We start from the raw sequence: 14,541 nt of genomic DNA, 5'->3' as shown, positions 1-14,541 counted from the left end.
GTTAGTCAGTATCCACATACATGTGAATTTTCTAGTTTTCTCCCTGTAATTAATTTCCAGTTTCATACCACTCTGGTCAGAAAAGATACTTGATATGAGTTCAGTCTTCTTAAATTTGTTAAGACTTGCTTTGTGGCCTAACATATGATTTTTCCTGGAGAAGTTTCCATGTGCATTTGAGAAGAACGTTGCTTTTAGATGGAATGTTCTGTTAAATCCATCTGATCTAATGTGTCATTTAAGGCTGTTTCCTTATTGATTTTCTTTCTGAATGCTCTGTTGCCATCTGTTTCTCCCTTTAGGTTTGTTAATATTTCCTTTATGTATTTAGGTGCTCCTATGTTGAGTGTAAATAGCATTTACAAATGTTATCCTCTTTGTGTATTGATCCCTTTATTTATCATTACATAATGCCCTTCTTTATCTCATATTTTTGTTTGATACAAGTATAGCTATTCCAGCTTTCTTTTTGTTGCCATTTGTTTGGAATACCTTTTTACATCCCTTCACTTTCAGCCTGTGTGTGTCCTTGTGTCTGAAGTGCGTCTCTAGTATGCAGCTTATAAATAGATCTTGTTGCTTTTTTTTTTAATCCATTTAGTCACTCTGTATCTTTTGATTGGATAATTTAGTCCCTTTACACTGAAAGTAATTATTGATAGGTATATACTTATTGCCATATATTTGATAGTTTTCTGATGATTGTTTTGTAGTTTCTCTGTTTCTTTCTGCTTTTCTTCTCTCTGCCTTTGTGGTTGATGACTTTCTCCAGTGGTATGCTTAGCTTCCTTTTGTCATTATCTTCTGTATTGCACTACAGGTTTTTGCTTTGTGGTTACCATGAGGCTTAAATATAGTAACTTACATTTATAACTGTCTTTTTAAGTCAATGACAACTTAAATTTGAACACATTCTAGATCTCTAAATTTTTTACTCCTCGTTTTTGATGTCACACTTTACGTTTTCTTTATCCCTTAATTATGTTGTTATTTTTACTATTTTTGTCTTTTAAACTTCATACCAGTTTGGTAAGTGTTAATCCACTACCTTTACTACATATTTACCTTTACTAGTGGAGATTTATTCTTTCATATGTTTTGTTACTAATTAACACCCTTTTTATTTTTTCAGTTTAAGGAAGTCCCTTTAATAATTTTTTACACGGCTAGTTTAGTGGTGATGAACTCCTTTAGTATTTACTTGTCTGGAAAACTCTTTATCTGTCCTTCAATTATAAATGATAACATTGCCAGGTAGACTATTCTTGGTTGGAGGTTTTTCTGCCAGCCAAATTGAATATATCATGCTACTTACTCCCTTCTGGTCTGCAACATTTCTGCTCATAGTCTTTTTGGGGGTTCCCTTGTATGTAATAAGTTTTTTCTCTTGCTACTTTTAAGATTCTCTCCTTGTCTTTAATTTTTGACATTTTAATTATAGTGTGTATTAGTGTAACTCTCTTTGGGTTGGTCTTATTTAGAACTCTCTGGGCTTCCTGGATCTGCGTCTGTTTCCTTTTACAGGTTCTTTTCTGTTCTTTTCTCTCTTTTCCTTCTAGGACTCCTTTAATGTGAATGTTAGTCTGCTTGGTGTTGTCCCATAAGCCCCTTAAGCTGTCTTCACTTTATTCATTCTTTTCTTTTTTGGCTGCTCTGATTGGGTGAGTTCCTCTGCCCTGTGTTTGAGTTCACTGATCCTCTCCTCTCCTTTGTCTAGTCTGCTTTTGGACCCCTCTACTGTGTTTTTCAGTTCAGTTGTTATATTCTTCAGCTCTGTGACTTCTGTATGGTACTTTCTTATATTTTCTCTTTGTTGAAGTTCTTAACTGTGTTTCTCCATTCTTTTCCTGAGTTCAGCCAACATCTTTATGATCATTATTTTGAACTTTTTATCAGGTAAATTATGAATTCCCCCCCTAAGGTTTATCTTGTTCCTTTGTTTGGAACGTATTCCTCTTCATTTTGCTTGACTCTCTATGTTGATTTCTATCCATTAGATGAAACAGCCGCTTCTCCAGGTCTTGAAGGATTGACTGTGTGTAGATGAACTTTATCACTCAGCCCTGTCGTAGCTCATGCTGTCTCAAACCTTTGTGACTGTGCAAGCAGCCTATTTTATTTAATAGCTCAGTAGCTGAGCATGCACCAAGGCCAGTCGGTATCCCAAAGGGAAGGATCTCAGTCAGCACCCAGATTCAAGCTGATTTGGAAGCCAGACCTTCAGGCAGCAGCTTTTAAAGAGTGCAAATGTGTGCACTCTTGTGGGACCACAAGCTCTAGCCCCGCTAGTCACCAGAGCCAGGTAGTCTGGCCGGGCAGGAGTCACAAAAACTGGGGCTCCAGATGAGTATGTAAGCGCCTTTCTGAGAGGTACTGGTGAGCTGTAGGGAGGAAGAGGGAGAGCGCAGAGGTGGTGCCTACTGGCCTTTGTTCCCTGTGAGTCCCTTCCCAGGCCTCCGTGCTCCTGGACAAGCAGATAGGCCTCTTTGTCAGAAAGACTGAGTGTGTTTAAGTCTGCTGTCTGTGCGGTCCTCTGGGAGTGGTGTAGTTTACCAAGAGCTGTCTCCTGATCGTTAAGCCCTGTGGGACCCAGGATCACAAGCTGCTCCAGACTCCAGAGCCCAGAGATCAAGGGGTGTCCCCTGGGCAGTACCAGATGTGAAAACCAGGGCACCAGGTGTGTGTAGAAGCTCCGCTCTGGAAGAGACTGTCAGCCTGGAGCATGGCAGAGGCGAGCACAAAGGTGGCGCCTGCTGGCTGGAGCAAGGCAGAGGGGGAAGTCTTTAGATGGTACCCACTGATGAAAGAAAAAAAAGAGGAAAGGAAGGTGGCTCCTGCTGGCTTCGCAGGGCAGAAGGAGAGTGGGAAGGTGGCGCCCACCGGCCTCGTCCTGGGAGAATGTCCCAGGAGGACCTCGCCCCTCAGCCAGTTTTGCTTTAAAATCAGCAAATGAGTCACTGTCACCTAAAGAATGGGCGTTTTTCAAGGGGCCGCTTCCACACTTGTCCCTGGGGCAGGTGAGTCTGCATGTGAGCCCTTTAAGAGAGCTTCCTCAGTGCTCGCAGTCCTGTGGGGCTTGTGCGCGTGAGCCCAGCTGGCCTTCGAGTCCAGGTTTTGGGAGTCTCTCCTCAGGTGCTGGTCGGAAAGCTGGGGTGCCTGATGTGGGGTGTGAACTCTGCTCCTCAGGGAGGAGTCCCTGAGTTCCTTTCGGACTGTGTGCTATTGTGCCTGGGGTCAAGTTTATAGCAAGAGTGTATCTCAGCCTTTCCTGTCCGCTTTGTTGTGATTTCCTTCTCGTTTGCCTTATGTGAAGGGGTTGCTCCACCAGTTCTTAGGTTTTTCCCACAGGAAATTGTTCCATAGATAGCTGTGGATTCGGCGTGTCCACGGGAGAAGGTGACTTCAGCGTCTTTCTACATCACCGTCTTGAACAAGCACCGGTTGTTTCTTCTCATAATGCTGTGCAGAATTAACTTAGTATTTGCTGACTGTAAAAAAATCACTGAAAACACGTACTCATACTGTTTTATTAATTTTTGCTTTAGGAGTTTATACAAGAAATAGAAACTTTCGGCTGTATAAATCATCAAAAATAGGAAAGTATGTGGCTTTGGAGGTTGCTGAAGATAACAAGTTTTATCCTGTACAATCAAAGAATATTTCTGAAGAATATCAGTATTTCCTCTCTTCTTTGGTTAGCCATGTCAGGTATACAGTACCAGAATTAAACCATTGTGTATTCATGAATATTTATTAAGCAGTGAATGGCATTGTGCATTGCTAAAGTGTGAATTGTATAAATTTTTCTGCCTTGAGTAAGAGAAAGTTGCTTCTTAAAATTCTAGGTTAACTGCTCTTTTTTGTCCATTAACTGAAAAATAATAGTAATTAAGTTATTTTTAACCACTTATCTTTTTCTTTATATCTTTTTATGTTTATAATTGATAATATTGCCCAATTTTTCCTAAAATGATTATCACTTCTATAAAAAAGAAAATAAAAACTACTTGTATTGCATTTGGAAATATAATTTAACATTTAATTTTATATGTGCATATAAAGAACTATAATTTATGTAGCTCCTTTATTCGAAATATATTTCTTGAGATCATTATTTGTATGGTTATGTCATCTGTTTTATCCACCCAACATTATATCATGAATATTTGTCAAGTTAATAATTTGCCAACAATTAATTATAAATAAAACTTTATGTGTATATAGTTTTCCATTATATTGCTATACTCTATTGTCAGTTCTATTACTGAACATTTGAACTCCAATGTTTTGATCACTTTTAAAAAGTTTGAAAGACATCTTTCAACAGAAATATTTGCCTTCGTTCCCCTTCATTCTTGGCTAGCAATTTTTATTAGTGCAAAACATGTGATTGAAGATGAGACCAAATTACCTTGCTAAATTAACTTGGTCTGATTCTTCTCCGCCTGCTTTTTTATAATATATGTAATTTTAAAGAGAAATTCCATAAAAGTAAATTTTAATAAAAATATTTAAAATACACTGCCATAGGGAAAGTTGTGTCCAAATGTCCACTTGATAGTGGTTACTGAGGAGGGTGGGAAGATGGGTTGTTTTTCTCTATTTGTTTCTGGACTGTTTGACCTTTTATACCAAGTCTCAGAAGTCAAAGTCTTAGTTTCTTTACCTTTAAAATGGAAGTAATGTTAACATCTATTTTATGGAGTTGTGAAGATTAAATAAGGTAGAACTGTATGCATGTGTGTGTTTACAGCAGTGCCTGGCACATGGTATCTGCTCAGTAAATGTTAGCTGTTAGTCATATCTGAGATTCTAGAAGTAATGTGGTCCTGAAAATTGTGTGATTGTTGCTGCCCACTGTTGTTGGCACCAGAATAAGGCCACATTCTATTACTTATGGGAAAGTAACACAGTTGGCCTCTAATACAGCCTGAGTACAGGTGATCTCTTGATTACCAAATCCCATTTCTTTTGTAGTTTTAATATTAATTTTACGGAAGTGGAGAGTTCCGCTGGATAGGGTTACCGTAATTGTCGTTTGTATATCCAACTAAGTATCAGGTATTTTTCTTTGTGAAATAAAGGCAAAATTCTTTATGGTTATGAATGTATCTTTTCTTTCAGCTAATGTTAACCTATTTTCCCTTTGCTTTCATCCCTCTTTCTTTTTTCTTCCTATTATTCAGACTATAAAAATCATTGTTAACAAAAACTTCAAAGGCTCTGTATGTTTGGGGAATAGAATTATACTTCATTCTGTAGCTTCAGCGGTCCAAGAGTCTTCTGATTCACTCTGTAGTTGAGGCAAGTGTTAGAAATGATCACCAGGCTACTCTATTTGTATGGGTGTACTGGTGCTTTTGTAGGCAAACGTGGTATAAACATCCTAGAATAATTAGCTGTTGAACGAAGGATTTTACTGTGGAGCTATTTGAAATTGTGTCCTTTCTGTAGTCACAGCTCTTTAATTCTAATATGTTACTTTGCTGTATATATTTTCTTCTTCAGATTCTCAGATACGTTACGAATTCTGACATGTGACATATCTCAAAATAAACAAGACCGAGTTGAGTATTTTAACAGCACCAGTACTTCAGGTAATTTTAAGAAAACAATTCCTATGAAAATTTAAGGATGAAAATTTTATTTTGCTTAAAAATCTTAAGTATTCTTATGTACTAATTCTCCAGAACAACTAGGTTTCTATCCAAAATGGGAAAAAGTGTAAAAAATTGTATTTTAAAGCTTATTCACTAATTTTCATTTTATGGTGTTTCGGGGAAAAATATGAAAATAGTGTCGATAGTTTGTATAAAATAAACACATATTAAAATGAAAAAACTGTAAGTTCTCTTCACCCCTCTGTCTACAAAGATGGGTAACCACTGTCCATAGTTTCTCATTTAACCTAGCAGAGCTTTTCCTATATTTCCAGTATGTGGAGAGCTTCCTCGTGCTTTCAGTGGCCATTAGTTTTTCAGAAAATCTATATGTTCTTCATTCCTACAGTGAAGAAAATATAGGTCTTTTTCTAAGATATCATATATAAATTTTCCAGTAAATATTTTTATACAAATGTTTTGGGCTATCATTATTTATAATAGTGAAAAACTGAAAATTTAAATGTACAACAAAATGGGATATGTTACATACTATAAAATACTCTAGTCATTTAATTTAGATTTATAAAGCTTATATAATATGGAAAAATGCCCATTTATGATGTTAAGACTGAACTATAGATAACATTTTCTTATCTTTACTTTCCTCTCGTTTAACAGTTATTTCTAGATGTTAATTTGGAGGTTTATTTCTCTCATTTGTGCTTTAATATGTTTTCCAAAATTTCTTTAATTATTTATATTATTTTTGTAAGCAAGATTAGACTTTAAGAAAAGTATATAGTCTATCTTTAAATTTAAAGGAGATTTAAAATAAATTGTTCTAAACTATTTCACTAGTGTCTTAGATAGAAAATGTAACTGAATGTCAGTGCCATACAGCTACAGAGCACTGAGGGCCACACCAGTGGTGAGTAAGCTGAGTTTATTACTGGCTGTCACAGTGGAGAATGCACACCATGGCAAACTGGGGCATCTCAGTAAAGCAGTGTTAGAAAGGACTTGTAGGATTCAGGCTTGAGTTAGATGCTTCTGAAGAGTATCCAAGGAAGTGTGGGTTTGTTTTGAGTTGGGTGCAGTCAGTGACAATTCTGTGATTGAACATCTTGATAAATCTTATCTAGAAGGAAGGCTGGCTACAGGGAGACCAAAGCTGTAATTGGCAAAGGAGCAGCTACTTGTATCAGACAACATAGGTGGGCGTTTGTTCATTTTTGTGGTGTGGAAAATGCTCATGTTTTGTCTGTGTTCAGACATGGTTACAGAGTTGTCTTGTTTTTGACTTGAATCATCATGGGCATGGAGTGGCCTTATCTGATGTTGAAGTTCTGTAAAATAGTTTATGATTAACAGGAGAACACCAGGGCTGAGCTGAGTCCCCAGCCAGCTTGTAGCAACACCAAGGCCTCAGCGACAGTACTAGGACAGCTCCTGGATGGAAGGGGCTGCTTTTCTCTTTATCAGAGGGAAAGCAATTGAAATGATACCAAAATTAGTTAACATTTGATTTGAGAGGTTTGAATTTTTATCTCCTTCCTTGTAAGAATCCATGACTGACTAAAAGAAAAATTGCAGAGAAGGAAAAAAGAAAAGCTGGCAGGGAGAGGGGTGTTGAAAACCCATAGTTGTACTAAACAACAACTTAAATCAAAATTTAATTCCTCATCTTTCAGCCAGTATAGTTTATAATTAATTTTTCATTCTGTTGCAGTAGAAGCCGTTGAAGGTTTTCAGTGTTCACCTTACCCTGAAATTGATCAATTTGTTCTCTCTCTGGTGAATAGAAATGGCATTAAAGGAGGTAAAAAATAACGTATTCTTTATTAACTATTATATGTATGATAAGGTAATAATACTTTTAGAAACATTATTTGCATTTCAGGAATTCGGCGTTGGAACTACTTTTTTCCAGAAGAATTACTAGTTTATGATATTTGTAAATATCGCTGGTGTGAAAACATTAGAAGAGCCCACAAGAGTAATAACATCATGTAAGTAATACTGTCAGTTAATGAGTTCTGTGTTTAATAAGTACATTTTAAATGTTTATTATAAAATTTTTTAAGTTGAGAATATAAAAATGATTTTGTTATAACAGATTTAGTTGTAATTCAATTTATTTTATTTGGTTTGTGTTTTTTAATGTTTAATTTGTATGTCTTAAATATTACCTTGCTTCTAGTCCGTATCATCTTTATTTGGTAAGATAATTCCTTAGATAGCTTAATCTTGAGGACTAAAGTGGAATTGAGCAGGGTTGGAAGGAAATGAGAGGTACACCTATGGAGTCTAAATCAAAGATGAGCAAATTTGGGCAAGAAGGAAACTACTCAGTTAGTGTTTAAGAAATGGAGTTAAGGTTATGTGTTAACGCATTCAAGACAAAGAATGGTATAGAAGGGAACCAGTATTTATTGAATGCTTGCTACGTATGCCAGGCCGTGTTTTTGGAGTTTTATTTTAAATGCCCCTAGTGAAAGGAAAGGGAGTAAAGGATCAAGTAAAGCTAGAAATTGAATTTTAAATAATATAAGGAGATGTTTAAAATAGGGGTAAATTAGAAACCCAGTAGTTATCATTTATGATGTGAGAAATTTTGTTGTTTTAATACTTAACGTCAAAGCTGAGACTTCGCTAAAGTGTTTACAGCACATGGGCCAGATGTGACACAATGATCATGAAGCTTTTGTTGGAAAGCTGGAAGACATGTTGGGTATCACGATTCAATGCTATACCTACATATGTAGATTAATACAGTTTAAAAAAAAAAACAGCTTTAAAAACTATACGTTCAGTACACAAAGCTGTAACAGAAAAACACAAAAAGACCACCCATAGTCCCAGAACCAGTGGTAACTATGGTTATGCTTTTGGTGGATCTTTCTAGTCTTTTTTTCTATGCGTAAGAGTTTACCAGAAAATCATTATCAATCAGTGATCATCTTTTAACTTTTTGGGGTTCTCAGGTTGCTATATATTTCTTTCTGAAGAATGACCAGGTTGTATTATAGATCCATAGCGTATTCTTTTTCTTAAATGTGAAATATACCGTACATACAAAAGTGTGTCTAATTTATATGTACATTTTAAGGACTAATACTAAAATAACTTGTCATATCTGCCACCCACCATAAGAAACAATTTATCTGAACCTCAGAAACACCTTGTGGGCCCGACCCCAATTTCTTCAGACACTGTAGCTATTATCCTGGATTTTGTGTTCATCTTTCCCTTGTTTGCATATATATGGTTTTTCCATATATATTTGTATCCCCAAACAATATATTATTTCATTTTACATGTTTTTGAATCTTATGTAAGTTGCATCCTTTGACTTGCTTTTTGGTCAACATTCTGTTTGTGAGGTTCATCCATACTGCAGCAGGTAGCTGTTGCTTATATTCTTTTTTCATTATTGTGTAGTATGTCATTACACAAATATAAATATACTAGTTCATCTGTTGTCCTACTGTGGACATCTGGCTTGTGGTTATAAACAGTGAAGCTACAAATATTCTTGTATATATCACTTAGTGCACATATGCAGGAGTTTCTCAAAGTATTTATCTAGAAGTAGGATTGCTGTGTATAGAATATGCACATATTTAATTTTATTAGATAATTATTTACTCAAATGGTCATGCTACTTTATACTCCCATCAGCAGTGTTTTCAGATTTTCTACTGCTCCATAGTCTCACCAACACTTTATTAAAATTGTTAAGTTTTAAAATTTTGTTTTGCTAATCTGGTGATTGTGAAATGATACTGTGGTTTTCATCTGAATTTCCCTGATTACTAATGAATTTGAGGATTGGATTGTCAAAGCTCACTCATATGAATCAGAGATCTTACTGAGTGTTAAGCTTTAATAATAGCTCTAAAGATACAGGGAATGAAAGGGACAGGTGAAGCAGTGCTGAGCCCTGGGGTAGCTGGCAGGGCTCCCCGGGTCCTTCCTGCCCTGGATGCTCTCTCTGATTCAGGCTGCAAGCTGAGGCAGAAGTGAGCAGGGACTGCACGTGGCAGAGTGCTGAGGTTATGAAACATCTGTGTTTTATATTCGTAGTTACATAGCCAGTGTGACATGTCTAGGGAACCGTGCCTCATAAACCCATAGACTCTAGGTTTGTTTACTGTATGTGGAAATCAGAAACATCCTGCAAACAGCATCCTATACATAAAGACTTTCCACCTAGCAGATTGCCATCGGCCCAGAGGTTCCCAGAGTTGCTCAGTTGGTGGTGCCCTTAGTATCTTAGTAATTTTCCCTCATTGCTCCAAGGGCAAAAGAAATACCTAATAGTTCTCTTTATTAATCATTTTCAAGCAACTTAATAAGTATTTGTCCTAATAATTTAGTAGCTCTCTGAAAAAACAATACTCGTCAACTGAAAGTTTTTATTTTATGTATAATTGACATATAACACACTAGTGTCAGGTATCATGATTCTATATTTGTATACATTGCAAAATGATCTCCACAAGAAATCTTACATCCATCACCATGCAATGATGCATAGTTAGAATTTTTTTTCTTGTGATGGGAACTTTTAAGATTTACTCTTACCAGTTTTCAAATATGCAACACAGTATTAACTACAGTCACTGTACATTACATCTCCATGACTTAATTTATAACTGGAAGTTTGGACCTTTTTACCCTTCCTAAATATAATTATTAGTGGGATGTGTGTCCTTTTGAGCATTGCATACATAACCTCTTCAACCTTGGAATCAGGCTGGATGTTGCCACTCCCACTGTTGTCTCACTTCACACGAAATTGTTTATGGTGCCTTTTTTTGCAGCCCCCACCACAAAACCTAGCTCTACAAAGACAGGACATCACTGAAAGAAATGAAGAAGGATGGTGATATATTGAAGCTGTGAATTACAAGCAAGTAGTTTGTAGGGTGCTTGAAGGTGCAAGTATCACCGTGTTTCCTAGGAAGATATAAATACCCTACACTGACCTGGGGGCGCTTCGGTGTAGTTTGGGAACTGCAGCATTAGTCTGTATTTTAGGGAGTCTTACTATTGGAATGTTTATGGGTCAATCAGACTGGGTTGCCAGGTTTTTGCCTCCTTGGTATGGTTCCAGTACCACACAGAATATTAGCTACCGTATGTTTCCTTTTCTGTGAAATGTGGGGAAAATTTTAAAGTAATCAAATTCAAATTTTCAAGAAAACATTTTAGTGGTTATAGGACTGTTTGGATTTTCCGTGACTTTGATTGGTTTGGTTTGGTTTGATTGATTTGGTATATTTTTATCTGGTACTTTGTCCTACCAAAATTTTCAACATTATTGGAAAAAGTGGATTAATAGTCTTGTATTTTTAGTATATTCTGCATTTGTAGTTACATCTCACTGAATTTCTAATAGCATTTGTCATTACCTTTTTTAGTTTTTACATTTGGCCTTGTTGATTCTTCTAAATTTTTGTTCTTTATTACTTCCTGCCTTTTAATTTATTAGGGTTTACTCTATTCATTTCTTAAGTTAAGTTACTTACTTGGGTTTAGGCATTCTCTTTTGTAAGCTTTTAAGATTCTAAATTTCTAAAGGTCACTTTAGCTGTTTCACATATTTTAATATGTAATTTCAGGTCCACTCAGTTCTAAGCATATTCTAATTTCCATCATGATTTTTCCTTAAGTCATTTGGTTATTAAGAAAAATGTTTTTAATTTCTAAACTGAGTTTTATCTTTGTCATTTCTAAATAATTTGCTTTGTGGTCAGAGAATGTGTTGTGTGAATGAATACTTTTAAATTTGATGACTCATACTGTATCTAATTTTTTATATAAGCCAATTTTTATAATTGTTTTAAATCCTCATTCAAATGTTCTGTATCCGAGTTTTTTTGGATTCTTTGGTATCAGTTATCAAAAGAATGTTTTAAAATCTTGATTTATGGTTGAAAATTTGTTTTATTTATCCTTGAAATGTCAGTTTTGCTCACATATTTTGAAGCTCTCTTGAATCAGAGATGTGGGTACAGGTTGGAAATTACATCTTCCTCGGAGGAACTTGTCACATACTTTTTGCTCCAAAGTCCACTTTGTGATATTTTTGGTAACAATTTTGGTTGGTGTATATCTATTTCCATCTTTTTTATTTTATTTTTTTACTTTTTAATTTCTCTCCATCTTTAAGTCTTAGGCATATCACTTACAAATGGCATGTAGCTGAATTTTGTTTTCTAGCCCGTCTGGATAGTAATATTTTTTCTTTCTTTTTTAATGTAAAGGATTTTGGTTGACCTGAAAAAAGAAGTTTGGTATCAAAAATGTCATGACCCCGTATGTAAAGCAGAAAACTTCAAATCTGACTGTGAGTTACTGCTTTTTGCATTTACCACAAAGTAAAAATTAGGTATTTATATAAAATAGCTTTCCTGTTTCTGATTCAGGTTTTCCATTACCTGCTGAAGTATGTCTCCGGTTTCTTCTCAAACAGGTAAGGGCAGTGTGTAGTTTCCTTCTCATTACTAACTAGTTCTTGGTACAACAGTAAATGGCTGATGGTGTCCACATGTGTCCACATAGCATTTAAACTGAGTTTGGTACCTTGTTTTCACTTAGGAGTATGTTGTGATCGTCCCATCTCAGCACATATCTGATAAATGAACCTCATGTTTTTCTGCTGCTGCATGGGAAACTGTTAACCTGCTTAACCAGCTTCATTTTCCTCTCCTTGGTACATATTTCTCATTTAGTAAGTTTCTCATTTTTTGCCTTACAAAGTATCCAAATACTCATGTTCATGTTTCTACCTAGGAAGAATTTCTAGTACAATTGTAGTTTTTAAACATTTTTAAAAACAAGTTTTAACCTGTAGAAAAATAACACAGGACAAGGAACCCTCCTGTATGCCCTTTATCTAGGTTTGCCCGTTTGTTAGCATTTGGCCACACACGTTTTCTCTCTCTGCTGTACACATTACACATTATTTTTGATGAATCTTGTCTTAGGCATTTTAGGCTGCTATAGCAGAATACCTTAGCCCGAGTGACTTACAAACGACAAATTTCTCACAGTTCTGGAGACTGGGAAGTCCGAGGTCAAGGTGCTGGCTGACTCAGGTCCGCTTCCTGGGTCACTGAGAGATGTTGTCACAGGGTAGAAGGGATGAGAGAGTTCTGTGGTCTTTTGTAAGGGGACTCACCCCACTCATGAGGGTTCCGCCCTCGTGATCTAATCACCCACCAAAGACCTCACCTCCCATACCATCACATTGTGGGGTTGGGGGGGGGACATAAACGTTCAGTCTATAACAAGTCTCTTGAGATTAAGTTGCAGGCATCAAAACCCTTCTCCATCCCTTAACACGTTGATCGCCACGTCACCCAAAACTGGGCGATGGTTGTGTTTCCTCAGGGGCACCTGATCCACGGTGGGCAATCAAAGTGTTAATATTTAAGCATGTAGCTGGAGAAGGACATTTTTGTATAGCTATAGTGAAATTATTAAGTTCAGGAAATTTAATATTGATGTAATACTATAATATACATAAACCCAGTCATACTTTGACAGTTGTCTCAAAACTGTTCTTTACAATTTTTTAAATCCATGTTAATTTTTCAAATACTTTATAAATAGAAAAGTAAGTCTGTTAAGATAGCAGATACTTTCCAGTTTGCCTTCAACAGGACTACCTGCTTATTAAAAAAAAAAATCAGTCTACCGTTGCTTTAGCCCCGTCTGTGCACACTGGAAAGAAGGTAACCACAGGAACTGGAGGCATTTCCAAATTTGGAGTTTCAAGAGTGTCTGGGCCACTCAAAGGCAGCAACAATGAGCCTGTTCCTGTGGTGACTGTACTGGAGACAGTATCACCCAGAGTATTCATTTTAGCGTCCACTGAAGAACTAAAATACCTTAATTCAATGTAGCTCAACTATGTGGTGAAATTATTACACATTCTGACTGAATAACGGGTATTCTCTATTCAACTCACCCTCGCCCTCTGGAACTAAAGGAAGCGGAGGAATTTCCAGCAGATGACGCAACAAACAGTGAAACCAAGAATCCTCATGAACCATCGTCTAGTGCGTTGCCAAAAGGTACATTTTCTGATGCTCACTGGGATAATGGCATTGATGACACTTATTTTTTGGAGGCTACCGAAGATGCTGAACTCGCAGAAGCTGCAGAGAGCAGTCTTGTTGGTTATAATGGAGTGGATGAAATTTCTGACGAACTAATTATAGAAATATTACAAGAATAGCTAATCATGGACACTTACATAACTGGGCTATATAATTACTTGAAGACACTTAATAACAAATTATAGTAACTTATTAAACCGGTTATATCAACTAAGTTTTATCACTTTGCTACTAATTCTTTTAATGAAGTAAAACAGTTTTATTGAAAACTAGCCCCAGTGTGCTGAAATTCAGTAGAAATCTCCTTATTTGAGTAACTGAAGTTAAGTCTATGTTCATCCCAGCTTCATTTTGCATGTATATTTATAGGGTAAAACATTTTATATGTCTTGGGCCAATTAGGTATCAACATTTTAAAACTCATTACAGTCTCTAAAACTACTACCCAGTCATCTAATTTTAATGACAAAGTATATTGAATTTCGGTGACCAAACCATATAGCCAGCTTGGAAAACTAATAGTAACAAAAAAAAAAATCTCCTTTGTGGAGAAGTACATATCCCCTTTTTAGTTCTTATTACAAAAGTGGCTTCAGAAGGCAACAAGCAGTAGCATGAAAGAATCTTTGTATGTGCACATTTCAGTACACTGATCTCATTTCTGCTCAAGGAGCTTCTCCAACTGATAGTTGATATTTTGCAGATGGTTTTCAGCTCCCAAAAGGGGTCTTGCTTTGAATAGCAGAGCTGGAAGGCTGGATGAATCATACTGTTGAAGGAAAAGTTTTAGATTAATGTTAAAAACT

The 14,541-nt window shown here is 36.2% G+C and overlaps 2 protein-coding genes across 10 annotated transcripts in view; one reads left to right on the top strand and one right to left on the bottom strand.

Annotated features, from left to right (window-relative positions):
- The window catches only part of PRIMPOL (primase and DNA directed polymerase), a 33,880-nt gene extending 19,608 nt beyond the window's left edge, over nucleotides 1-14,272 (top strand). For 3 of the 7 annotated variants that reach the window (XM_032468416.1, XM_032468415.1, XM_032468421.1), the window contains 7 exons: nucleotides 3,546-3,708; nucleotides 5,509-5,597; nucleotides 7,333-7,422; nucleotides 7,504-7,612; nucleotides 11,876-11,958; nucleotides 12,038-12,084; nucleotides 13,606-14,272. In XM_032468416.1, the coding sequence (XP_032324307.1) occupies nucleotides 3,546-3,708; nucleotides 5,509-5,597; nucleotides 7,333-7,422; nucleotides 7,504-7,612; nucleotides 11,876-11,958; nucleotides 12,038-12,084; nucleotides 13,606-13,854 (830 nt within the window). In that variant the 3' untranslated portion in view covers nucleotides 13,855-14,272. Of the gene's footprint in view, nucleotides 1-3,545; nucleotides 3,709-5,508; nucleotides 5,598-7,332; nucleotides 7,423-7,503; nucleotides 7,613-11,875; nucleotides 11,959-12,037; nucleotides 12,085-12,209; nucleotides 12,302-13,605 lie in introns of those variants that run through there. The other 4 variants (XM_032468419.1, XM_032468418.1, XM_032468417.1 and 1 more) reach the window with 4 other exon arrangements.
- CENPU (centromere protein U) overlaps nucleotides 12,489-14,541 on the bottom strand; it is a 32,526-nt gene continuing 30,473 nt past the window's right edge. For all 3 annotated transcript variants that reach the window (XM_032468422.1, XM_032468423.1, XM_014561680.2), the window contains one exon: nucleotides 12,489-14,504. In XM_032468422.1, the coding sequence (XP_032324313.1) occupies nucleotides 14,391-14,504 (114 nt within the window). In that variant the 3' untranslated portion in view covers nucleotides 12,489-14,390. The remainder of the gene's footprint in view (nucleotides 14,505-14,541) is intronic.

This window comes from Camelus ferus, chromosome 26, assembly GCF_009834535.1.
Source record: "Camelus ferus isolate YT-003-E chromosome 26, BCGSAC_Cfer_1.0, whole genome shotgun sequence".
NCBI classification, from domain to species: domain Eukaryota; kingdom Metazoa; phylum Chordata; class Mammalia; order Artiodactyla; family Camelidae; genus Camelus; species Camelus ferus.
Note: the sequence above shows the minus strand (reverse complement) of the source record. Positions and strands in the feature narration are given on the sequence as shown.